General features: G+C 45.8%; 1 protein-coding gene and 1 pseudogene across 1 annotated transcript; one reads left to right on the forward strand and one right to left on the reverse strand.

The window, feature by feature from the left end:
- Positions 1–4,352: 4,352 nt before the first annotated feature.
- On the reverse strand, positions 4,353–9,949 carry ndufs5 (NADH:ubiquinone oxidoreductase subunit S5). The gene is made up of 3 exons (XM_070898480.1): positions 9,841–9,949; positions 7,106–7,331; positions 4,353–4,680 (listed from the first exon to the last, which is right to left on the reverse strand). The coding sequence occupies exons 2-3, from the start codon at positions 7,319–7,321 to the stop codon at positions 4,576–4,578; spliced, it is 321 nt and encodes a 106-aa protein (XP_070754581.1). The 5' UTR covers positions 7,322–7,331; positions 9,841–9,949; the 3' UTR covers positions 4,353–4,575.
- A 1,311-nt stretch (positions 9,950–11,260) lies between these two features.
- On the forward strand, positions 11,261–11,439 carry LOC139280471 (U2 spliceosomal RNA; annotated as a pseudogene).
- Positions 11,440–12,827: the final 1,388 nt, after the last annotated feature.

Below are 12,827 nucleotides of genomic sequence, written 5' to 3' on the forward strand. Positions count from 1 at the left end.
GGTGCCAGTGTTTGGAGCGAGTGTGTTGCCACGATGCCTTGTACTTGTCCCTCTGGCGGAACAAGGTGTTGGTGATAAGGTCGTGCTCTAGGCCTTTTGTCAGGAGCAGGGACCGCTGGAATTGGTTTTCTCTACCCCTCTCTGCCAATCACGCCACCCCCAGAGGGCTGTGTCCTTGCCGACCCTGGCGTTGAAGTTGCCGAGGAGGATCAGTTTGTCGTCCGTAGGGATGCGGGACAGGGATTTTGAGGCTGGAGTAAAAACCCTCTTTGGTCTCATTTGTTGCATTGAGTTTTGGGGCGTTCGTCCTGATGACTGTGACGCATTGGTTCCGAGATAGGGTGAGTCGGAGAGTCATGAGACATTCGTTAATCCCGCAGGGGGAGTCTCTGAGGCGGTCGACCTACTCCTTTTTGATGGCAAAACCAACTCCGTGGAGGTGGCGTTCTTTCCATGATTTGCCTTTCCAGAAGAATGTGTAACCTCCACCTTGTTCCTTGAGCTGGCCTTCCCCTGCCCTCCGGGTCTTGCTTAGGGCGGTGATGTCGACATCGAAGCGTCTAAGTTCCCGGGCAACTATGGCGGTGCGGCGTTCGGGCCTGTCGCTGTTGGAGTTGTCCATGAGGGTCCTGACATTCCAGGTCCTGAACTTCATATTGAAGGCTGGAAGATGCCTGTGCGTGAGTTCTTTTAACGTGTGGTGGCCGTTGCACACCGGCTACCACATGGACTTAGCTGAGCAAGGTCCAGTGGCAAGGGGGTCCAAGACGAGGGAGAGGACAGGCACTGCTGTATGAGCTCAATTGCCTATGGTGAGATGCGGGCCGTAAACTCAGCGCTGAGTAGCGCCCTTCGGTGGGATGGCAGGTGATCCAAGGCTTGGCTGGCGGCAGGCATTGGGAAGGTCAGAGGTCCATTTTGTGAGGTGGAGGTTAGGGTGTTTAGAGTGGAAGGAGAGGTCAGGGTGTTTCAGAGTGGAAGGAGGATAGGTCAGAGTGGTCACAGCCATTGTGCTCACCGCGTGCAGGAGAGAGGAGGCCAGGATGCCGCCGGAGGAAGGGAGGCCCGGAGGGAAGGCTCACGCATGAGGTGTAAAATGTACATGTACATGTAAGATGGCCACCGGTGTGGCAGCTCCCTAGGGAGTTCCTCTGCTGAACAACTTATCCCTTGCCATCGGACACCCTCTCTCCCCCACTTCCACTGTTTAGGCTTCCCTTGGCATTGCTTACCCCTAAAGCAAAAGTCCATGCTGCAAGGGCAGCTATCTGAGTCCACTGCCCATCCCCCAACCATGCCTGCTCTTCACCTCCATCAGAGAGTGCTGGATCTCCACTCAAACCGATCTTCAACCTACCCGACTTTCCTGCTGTCAAGACTTCGCTCCCCCACCAGTTGTGGCCGACTCAGCTACTCCTCGCAGACACAATCGACATCCGGGGAGCTCCCAACCAACTTACAGCGGATGACTCAACGGCTCCAAGCGATCCCCGACGATCTCAGCGGTGGCGAGTCTTCGATCAACTTCAAAAACAGGTCAGAGGTTGTAGGGCTGGAGGAAATTAGAGAGAGAGGAAGGGGCGAGGCCATGGGGAGATTTGAAAACAAGGAGGATTACTTTTTTTTAATAAATCGATGTTGGACCAGGAGCCAATGCAGGTCAGTGAACACAGGGGTGATGGGTGGATGGGACTTGGTGCGAGTTAGGATACAGGCAGCAGAATTTTGGATGACTTCCAAGTTTACGGAGGGCGCAAGGTTGGAGGCTGGCCAGAAGAACATTCGAATGGTCAAGTCTCGAGGTAACAAAGGCATGGATGAGGGTTTCAGCAGTAGATGAGCTGAGGCAAGGGCAGAGTCAGGCGATGTTACGGATGTGCCAGTAGGTGGTCTGGGTGATGGAAAAGATATGGGGACGGAGGCTCAGCTCAGGATCAAATCCGATGCCAAGGATGCAAACAGTCTGGCTCAGTCTAAGACAGTGGTCTGGCAGAGGGATGGAGTCGGTGGCAAGACAATAATTCCAATACACACTACTCCAGCATGTCATAGAAACATAGAAAATAGGTGCAGGAGGCGGCCATTCGAGCCTGCACCACCATTCAATATCATGGCTGATCATTCCCTCAGTACCCCTTTCCTGCTTTCTCTCCATTCCCCTTGATCCCCTTAGCCTTAAGGGCCATATCTAACTCTCTCTTGAATATATCCAATGAACTGGCATCAACAACTCTCTGCGGCAGGGAATTCCACAGGTTAACAACTCTCTGTGTGAAGAAGTTTCTCCTCATCTCAGTCCTAAATGGCCTGCCCCTTATCCTAAGAATATGTCCCCTGGTTCTGGACTTCCCCAACATCGGGAACATTCTACCCGCATCTAACCTGTCCTGTCCCATCCCGTCAGAATCTTATGTGTTTCTATGTGATCCCCTCTCATCCTTCTAAACTCCAATATGTAAAGACCCAGTTGATCCAGTCTCTCCTCATATGTCAGTCCAGCCATCCCGGGAATCAGTCTGGTGAACCCGCAATAGCAAGAACGTCCTTAGGAGACCAAAACTGAACACAATATTCCAGCTGAGGCCTCACCAAGGCCCTGTACAACTGCAGTAAGACCTCCCTGCTCCGATACTCAAATCCCCTAGCTATGAAGGCCAACATACCATTTGCCTTCTTCACCACCTGCTGTACCTGTACGCCAACTTTCAATGACTGATGAACCATGACACCCAGGTCTTGTTGCACCTCCCCTTTTCCTAATCTGCCGCCATTCAGATAATATTCTGTCTTCGTGTTTTTGCCCCAAAAGTGGATAACCTCACATTTATCCACATTATACTGCATCTGCCATGCATTTGCCCACTCACCTAACCTGTCCAAGTCACCCTGCAGCCTCTTAGCATCCCCCTCACAGCTCACACCGCCACCTAGTTTAGTGTCATCTGCAAACTTGGGAGATATTACACTTAATTCCTTCATCTAAAATCATTGATGTATATTGTAAAGAGCTGGAGTCCCAGCACTGAGCCCTGCAGCACCCCACTAGTCAGTGCCTGCCATTCTGAAAAGGACCCGTTTATCCCGACTCTCTGCTTCCTGTCTGCTGAGTTCTCTATCCACGTCAGTATATTACCCCCAATGCCACATGCTTTGATTTTGCACACCAATCTCTTGTGTGGGACCCCTTGTCAAAAGCCTTTTCAAAGTCCAAATACACCACATTCACTGGTTCTCCCTTGTCCACTCTACTAGTTACATCCTCAAAAGATTCCAGAAGATTTGTCAAGCATGATTTCCCTTTCATAAATCCATGCTGACTTGGACCAATCCTGTCACTGCTTTCCAAATGCGCTGCTATTTCATCCTTGATAATTGATTCCAACATTTCCCCCACTACTGATGTCAGGCTAACCGGTCTATAATTAACTGCTTTCTCTCTCCCTCCCTTTTTAAAAAGTGGTGTTACATTAGCTACCCTCCAGTCCATAGGGACTGATCCAGAGTCGATAGACTGTTGGAAAATGATCACCAATGCATCCACTATTTCTAGGGCCACTTCCTTAAGTACTCTGGGTTGCAGACTATCAGGCCCCGAGGATTTATCGGCCTTCAATCCCATCAATTTCCCTCACAATTTCCCGCCTAATAAGGATAATCTTCAATTCCTCCTGCTCACTAGACCCTCGGTCCCCTAGTACTTCCGGAAGGTTATTTGTGTCTTCCTTCATGAGGACAGAACCGAAGTATTTGTTCAATTGGTCTGCCATTTCTTTGTTCCCCATTATAAATTCACCTGAATCCGACTGCAAGGGACCTATGCTTGTCTTCACTAATCTTTTTCTCTTCACATATCTATAGAAGCTTTTGCAGTCAGTTTTTATGTTCCCGGCAAGCTTCTTCTCGTACTCTATTTCCCCCCTCTTATTTAAACCCTTTGTCCTGTTCTGCTGAATTCTAAATTTCTCCCAGTCCTCAGGTTTGCTGCTTTTTTCTGGCCAATTTATATGCCTCTTCCTTGGATTTAACACTATCCTTAATTTCCCTTGTTAGCCATGGTTGAGCCGTTTTATTTTTACTCCAGACAGGGATATACAATTGCTGAATTTCATCCATGTGATCTTTAAATGTTTGCCATTGTCTATCCACCGTCAACCCTTTAAGTAACATTTGCCAGTCTATTCGAGCCAATTCACGCCTCAAACCATCGAAGTTACCTTTCCTTAAGTGTCAGGTTTGACACGTGAATTTTCCAGACTGCTCCAATAATACAACAAAGAGACAGTACTACAAAAGCAAGATTGAAGGTACAGTACCTCCAAACACCAGATTAAAAACGCAGGTAGCACGCAGTGTCATAATTAATTAGATTTAATTCTCTTTGATGGTAAATTACAGATTCATTGCCCCAGGATGGCCATCCCCAAAACAACTCATCTAAACTGGATATACATGGGTGTATACTGTTCCACGATAATCTTTAGCACAGACCAACTGCAATGGTCCAGCCTTTGACTGGAACTGTTGGGAGGATCCCGACAGTTGCTCCTGCCGGTGTGATGAAGTGGAGGGCAGCACCTATGGACGTGGCTCATCTTTGCCAGTGTGATGGTCTGGAGGAGTATACTTGCCTTCTTTGATCAGCTTTTCCTTTTGTGTTTTGATTTCATGCAGCCTCCTTTGCTGTGAACAAAGAAACATGCAGAAGCAATATAAGTAGAACATTTGGAGTCTTTTTTGGGTGACTTTATTACAGATGAGGGTAGTGCGAACGATGTAGTGTATGTGGATTTTAGCAAGTCTTTTAATAAGGTCCCACATGGCAGACTGGTCACGAAAGTAAAAGCCCATGGGATCCAGGGCAAAGTGGCAAGTTGGATCCAAAATCAGCTCAGAGGCAGGAAGCAAAGGGTAATGGTTGATGGGTGTTTTTGTGACTGGAAGGCTGTTTCCAGTGGGGTTCCGCAGGGCTCAGTACTGGGTCCCTTGCTTTTTGTGGTATATATCAATGATTTAGATTTGAATGTTGGGGGCATGATTAAGAAGTTTGCAGATGATACTAAAATAGGCTGTGTGGTTGATAATGCTGTCGACTGGTCAGGTGGGCAGAACAGTGGCAAATGGAATTCAATCTGGAGAAGTGTGCGGTAATGCATTTGGGGAGGGCTAACAAGGCAAGGGAATACACAATAGTAGGACACTGAGAAATGTAGAGGAAGAAAGGGACCTTGTAGGGCATGTCCACAGATCCCTGAAGATAGGCCAGCTAGTTAAGAAGGCATACGGAATACTTGCCTTTATTAGCTGAGGCATTGAATACAAGAGCAGGGAGGTTATGCTTGAACTGTATAAAACACTAGTTAGGTCACAGCTAGAGTACTGCGTGCAGTTCTGGTCACAATATTACAGGAAAGATGTGATTGCGCTAGAGGGGATACAGAGGAGATTTACGAGGATGTTGCCTGGACTGGAGAATTTTTGATATGAGGAAAGATTGGATAGTCTGGGTTTGTTTTCTTTGGAACAGAGGAGGCTGTGGAGAGACCTTATTGAGGTGTATAAAATTATGAAGGGCCTAGAGAGTGGATAGGAAGGACCTATTTCCCTCAGCAGAGGGGTCAACAATCAGGGAGCATAGATTTAAAGTAATTGGTAGGAGGTTTAGAGGGGAAATTTCTTCACTCAGAGGGTGGTGGGGATCTGGAACTCACTGCCTGAAAGGGTGGTAGAGACAGAAAGCCTCACCACATTTAAAAAGTACTTTGATGTGCACTTGAATTGCCGTAACCTACAGGGCTACGGAACAAGAGCTGGAAAGTGGGATTAGGCTGGATAGCTCTTTGTCGGCCGGAGGGGACACGATGGGCCAAAATGGCCTCCTTCCATGCTGTAAATTTCTATGATTCTATGTGGCCAGACTTGAAATCCAAACTGCACATTTTGTTCAACCACACTTTGCCACCAGACTTGAGAAAGCTCACCTGGAGAATTCACCTGTCTAACACAAAAAGTAACAGAGGAGGGAAGATAGTCCTATTTAATGGAATGATTTGCAGTTGCTAATTGAAGAGGTTCAGGGAGATTATCTGCTGAAGACCTCAGGACATTCATATGATAACAGTAAAAGTTTACAGTTTCGATGTATTTTAACAAAGTATCTGATCTATATCACAGTTCTTACAACATAAAAAAAGCAAACCAAGCCCTAGATAGAACTGAAAAGTCGAGTAGTTATGCTAAACTTGTATGGAACCTTGGAGTATGGTGTACAATCCTCGTCGCCATATTATAAGAAGCACATGGAGGCATTGGAGAGGGGGCAATAAAGATTTACAAGGATGATACCAGAAATGTGAGGTTATACCTAACGGGAAAGGATGAACAGGCTGGGTCTCTTATCTCTTGAAAAGAGAAAGCTAAGAGGGTGATAGAGTAGATACAGAGTGTTCCCACAGTGCGGGGAAGGGCAAAACTAGAGGCCATCAATAGAAGATCTTCACCAAGAAATCCAATAGGGAATTCAGAAGAAAACTTCTTTACCCAGAGTGGTGAGAATGTGGAACAAGCTACCACAGTGGTTGAGGCGAATAGCATAGATACATTTAAGGGGAGGCTAGATAAGCATGAGGGAGAAAGGAATAGAGGATTATGCGGATAAAGTTAGATGAGGAACGATGGGAGGAGGCTCGAGTGGAGCATAAACGCCGGCATGGACTAGTTGGGCCGAAAGGCCTGTTTCTGTGCTGTATATTCTATGTATTTCTAAGGAGATTTAAGAAGGCCATAGGCAGTGGTGATACATCTATATAACATGGCAATATTACCACGCATATTTAGCATATGGGTCTGAAATCAATGCTCAATGGGAAAAATCTGTACTTGAACCAAGATAGTGTGACACTCATACTTCAGATTACTTCCACCACTACCAATGAGAGGCACCAGTACTTAGCCCTTTTTGACACATAACCCAAGATTGAGGAGATAAATCTACAGCTGCTCTGTTCCAATTCACCATTGCAAGAACATTTCACACCCACAATTACACTGTACTGAAGTCTTTGACAACACAGCACTTCACCTCTACCCCTAGGGCCTGGCTACTCACCAATTTTTGCCGGTGCATACATTCATAGAAATCGTCCATCTCCAGTTTACACTCCTTCTTGGCTCGGATTTTTCCAATTCCATGTGCGCATTCAATCCACTCCTTCTCAAACACATGGCAACGAGCTGCACGTTTGTTGGGTTGCACACCACTTTGGATCAGCAGCCATTTGTCAATATCGATACCGAGCTTTGCCTGGAGATCAATTAGTGGCATGGCTGTGGGACTGGAAACACAGGACACTTCGGAATTAACTGATGCAAATAATTGGAGCCTCGTGCACTTGGGCCGGGGCAACTCCAAGCAGTGTGTTTACACCACGCAAAGTGGTGTGTTTAAGGATGCTGGGTGGGAGAAGGACCTGGATGTTATAGTGCACGAGTCATTGAAGATCCACGACCAGTGCCATGAGGCTATTGCAGAAGCAAATAACGTTGCGCAGACAATATAAAACAGACTAACTATTCTCTCACTGATCAAGGCCTTGGTCAGGCATTAACTAGTTTGATTCCTCATTTCGCTGGATGAGAGGTGTCCTGGACAAGATTCAGTGTTGGGCCACTGGATACCTAATTCAAAGGTCTTCAGTTACCATATTTGGCTTAGCGAGCTGGGCCCTTTTACTCTCTCAAAGTGTAGAGTTTTAGGGCATTTGATTGAGGTCTTTTAAAATATTGGAAGGATTAGACTTGGCGTCAGCAGACAGGTGACAGTTTCGGGAGGACCAGAGGAGATAAGTACAAAACATAAATCATTGCACAAGCAGAAAACTAGGTTAATGTTAGGAGATAGTTGTTTTCGCGGAGTCGTCAACCTATAGAACAAATTGCCAGCCCGTGCAGTGAGAGCAGAATCAGGTCCCGAGAGTGGTCAACATATCTACATATCGACTGTCAGTGTGTCACTGGGGGAATTGTCAGTCACTGGCCTTGTTAACCTGCAGTGCTACTTTTAATGATTTGTGAATCTGTACCCCAAAATCCCTTTACTCTTCTATCCCATTTCAACTCTATTTTCCCAGGAGTATGCTGCCTCCCTATTCCTCCATCCAAAACACACCACCTCACACTTATCTATATTGAAATTCATTTGCCATTTACACACCCATTCTGCAAGTTTATTAATGTCTTGTTGCATTTTATAACAGTCTTCCTCTGTATTAACTGTACCCTCAATTTAGTGTAGTCTGCAAATTTTGAAATTGTACTCCTGATTCCAGAGTCCAAATCGTTTATGTAAGTGGTGAACAGCTATCCCGGCACCGATCCTTGTGGAACACCACTTTCCACCAGTCCAAGGAAATAACTTTAACCTCGTGTTCTACCCAGCTTGCTGTCCATTCTGATTCTTGTCCCCTGACTCCACAAGCTCTGACCATTGTCATCAGCCTTTTGGAAATCTAAGTATATTACATCTACTGCATTACCATTAACCAATGTTACCCAGGATTGGAGTTTTGTTCCATACGGCTTGTCTCTTTTAATGCATGGTCCCTTTAAATGTCTGTGCATGTGCGGTATTTACAGTGTAAAAGCCGGTGAGCATCCTGTGCGGGACCTTTCCCATTACTGTGCGGCCGCACAATTAGAGGGAATATTACCCTTAACTGCTTTTTGTTGCTGCAGTACTTCAAAGAATTCAACGAGTGGTCGATAGTTTTCTGGACTTGCTCTATCTCCCTTGTTAAATATAGGAATCATATTATAAATTTATTCATTATAGAAATTATGTTTGCTGTCTGCCAGTGGCACTATCCCATTTTCTAATCATTATATATAATAGAGTGCCTCTGGTATCCCTTCCCAAGCTTCTTTTAGCGTTTAGGGATGCAACCCATCCACGAGCTCCCTCTCCTTCAGTGGATTGATTTCAACAATCCTCATCTTTTAGCCCGACAACCTGCCCCGTCCTCACAACCCAATCCAGGAAGTTTACCTATGTAAACTTGAGGCCATCCAAAATTCAACTGCCTGTATCCTAACTTGCACCAAGTCCCGTTCACCCATCACTCCTGTGCTCACTGACCTACATTGGCTCCCAGTTAAACAACGCCTTGATTTCAAATCCCTCCGTGGGTTCACCCCTCCCTATCTCTAAACTCCTGCAGCCCCCCACGATATCTGCGCTCCTCCAATTCTGGCCTCTTCAACGTCCCCAATTTTAAATCGCTCAACCATTGGCAGCTATGCCTCCAGCTGCCAAGGCCCTAAGCTCTGCAATTCCCTTCCTAAACCTCTCCGCCTCCCCTTCCTCCTTTAAGATGCTACTTCTTTGGCCGTGCTTTTGGTAATCTGCCTCAGTATCTCATGAAACTCAAGTGTCCAATTTTTTGTCTTATAAATTGCAAGGCTGAGGGGAAAGGGCAGGGGAATGGGACTAGCTGAACTGCTGTTGCAAGAGAGCCGGCATGGGCTCAACGGGCTGAATGGCCTCCTTCTGTGCTGTTAATACTTCTGTGAAGCGCCTTGGGACATTGTACTGCATTAAAGGCACTAATGTAAATGCAAGTTATTGTTGAACCCTCCCTCCTCTACCAGCAGCCCGAATCTGGGGCTCACTCCCCAACCCCCTCAGTGTAGGCCCCTGCCCCTGCCCCCAGCCCCTCAATGAGCGCTTCTGGCCCTCACTGGGTGGGGCAGGTCCTGCAATAACGGCTCATCAACCGCTTCCCGTGACCTTCCCTCGGCCCTGGCTCGGTATATCCGGCCAGCCTCCCGGCACCCGCCACTTCTCACCTCCCAGACCGTCTGCTGCCCTTCGTTGCCCAGCGTCACTTTCCGGCCCGCCGTAACACAGCCGCCGACTTTACGGCTTTCGCCTTCTGCCGTCAGTGGCCGAGCTCTGCTGCCCCCTGGTGTCGGAGCGCGGCCACGCTCTGCTGCCCCCTGGTGTCGGAGCGCGGCCACGCTCTGCTGCCCCCTAGTGTCGGAGCGCGGCCGCGCACTGCAGCTGGGACATTTCATTGGAAACAAGTCCAGGAGGAGAAAATGTCATTCTGCCCACTCAGTTCCTCTTAATATTTAACTAGCAGCCAACTACATCTGGAATTCCCCTAATGTCTTTTAATTCCATTACAGTGCATCATTCCAAAGCGTAACTACCTTTGACATTTTTTATAAGTCTAAAACTTAGCATTTCAATCCATGTCCTGGACCTTGAAAAATATTCGAAATCTACCTTATCAATTGAGAAAATCTAAACAGAAAATGGGGAAATTGGAGGACAGATAAGGGGGGAAATGTTACGGACGTTCTAAATGAAAACAAAGCAATTCTGGAAACATCCTGAAAATAGAATAAAGCAGACCCCCCCCCCCTCCATCAGATCTATGTTCCTCAAAACATCAACCCACCTCTCCTCTTCCCAGATGATGACAGATACATTCTACATCCCCAGCAACCACATCTGGAAAGACAATGGGATCAGAGTGGAGATGTTCTCCGAAGCAGTTGCCTTATCTGCATTTGCCAATTACCTTTATTTTACTTGGAAGTGTGACCCTGACCTCCCTGTGGATTTAAGTTTAGTTTGTTTCTTTCATGTAGGACTTTGTCAAAGGTTTTCTGGAATCATAGGGTAACATTCTCAAAGAGGTCAAGGAGATTTGACAAAGCAGGACTGTTGCTCCTAAATCCAGGGCCGGATTAAGGGCCTGATGGGCGAGGGGCAAATGGATCCAAATGGGCTTATAGTTATGTTTGTTCATGTTCATTACATTACTTATATGATTCTGATTCTGAGTATGAAAACATAGCTCAGTATATTCAACAATGAAAGCATGTGTTCTGTATCAAGTAGGTAAATATTCTGGTTCTGGTAACATTGCAATTCTAGATTCCTATACATATATGCAAATGTCTCTCAATAACATGTGAAATAAAACAGGCTAGTACATATTCTGTTCTGTATATAGGTACACTAGAGTATATATGTCTTGTTTTTCCTCTCTTATTGTCTATTCTATTCAGCCTATTTGGGAGGCCTTATATTTTTTTAGGTAACTTCGATGGTATGAGACGTGAATTGGCTAGAATAGACTGGCGAGTGATACTGAAAGGGTTGATGGTGGATAGGCAATGACAAATATATAAAGATCACATGTATAAACTTCAACAATTGTACATCCCTGTCTGGAGTAAAAATAAATCGGGGAAGGTGGCTTCTCAGCCTTTTGGCTAAGATCAAGTGTAGTATCTGTTCTTATCAGTTTAATATCCCCTATGGGGACATGATATTGAATTGATTTTTGGACAGGGAGCTGGATCAGGGGCATGCCCCGTCCACTCCATGCATCGACCTGGTATTGCAATATTTCCAGGAACGGTGCAACTTCGCCTCTCGGTCTTTTGGCCTAAGATCAAATATATTGGCGCAAAGTGATCTTTGACGTTAGAGTTGATCTGGAAAGAAATTGGACATAAAAAAAATAAATAAATAAAACGGGGAAGGTGGCTCAACCTTGGCTAACAAGGGAAATTAAGGATAGTGTTAAATCCAAGGAAAAGGCATATAAATTGGCCAGAAAAAGCAGCAAAACTGAGGACTGGGAGAATTTTGTAATACAGCAGAGGAGGACAAAGGGTTTAATTAGGAAGGGGAAAATAGAGTATGAGAAGAAGCTTGCTGAGAACATAAAAACTGACTGCAAAAGCTTCTATAGATATGTGAAAAGAAAAAGATTAGTGAAAACAAAAGTAGGTCCCTTGCAGTCAGATTCAGGTGAATTTATAATGGGGAACAAAGAAATGGCGGACCAGTTAAACAAGTACTTTGGTTATGTCTTCACGAAAGAAGACACAAATAACCTTCCGGAAATACTAGGGGACCGAGGGTCTAGTGAGCAGGAGGAACTGAAGGAAATCCTTATTAGGCAGGTTATAGTGTTAGGGAAATTGATGGGATTGAAGGCCGATAAATCCCCGGGGCCTGATAGTCTGCATCCCAGACTTAAGGAAGTAGCCCTAGAAATAGTGGGTACATTGGTGATCATTTTCCAACAGTCTATCGACTCTGGATTGGTTCCTATGGACTGGAGGGTAGCTAATGTAACACCACTTTTTAAGAAAGGAGTGAGAGAGAAAACAAGTAATTATAGACTGGTTAGCCTGACATCTGTAGTGGGGAAAATGTTGGAATCAATTATTAAAGATGAAATAGCAGCACATTTAGATCGGCCCAAGTCAGCATGGATTTATGAAAGGGAAATCCTGCTTGACAAATCTTCTAGAATTTTTTGAGGATGTAACTGGTAGAGTGGACAAGGGAGAACCAGTGGATGTGGTGTATTTGGACTTTCAAAAGACTTTTGACAAGGTCCCACACAAGAGATTGGTGTGCAAAATTAAAGCACATGGTATTGGGGGTAATGTACTGATGTAGATAGAGGACTGGTTGGCAAACAGGAAGCAGAGAGTCAAGATAAATGGGTCCTTTTCAGAATGGCAGACAGTGACTAGTGGGGTACCGCAGGGCTCAGTGCTGGGACCCCAGCTATTTACAAAATACATTAATTATTTGGATGAGGGAATTGAGTGTAATATCTCCACATTTGCAGATGACACTAAGCTGGGTGGCATTGTGAGATGTGAGGAGGACGCTAAAAGGCTGCAGGGTGACTTGGACAGGTTAGGTGAGTGGGAAAACACGTGGCAGATGCAGTATAATGTGGACAAATGTGAGGTTATCCACTTTGGTGACAAAAACACGAAGGCAGAATATTATC

Source organism: Pristiophorus japonicus, chromosome 14 (assembly GCF_044704955.1).
Source record: "Pristiophorus japonicus isolate sPriJap1 chromosome 14, sPriJap1.hap1, whole genome shotgun sequence".
Taxonomy (NCBI): Eukaryota; Metazoa; Chordata; class Chondrichthyes; family Pristiophoridae; genus Pristiophorus; species Pristiophorus japonicus.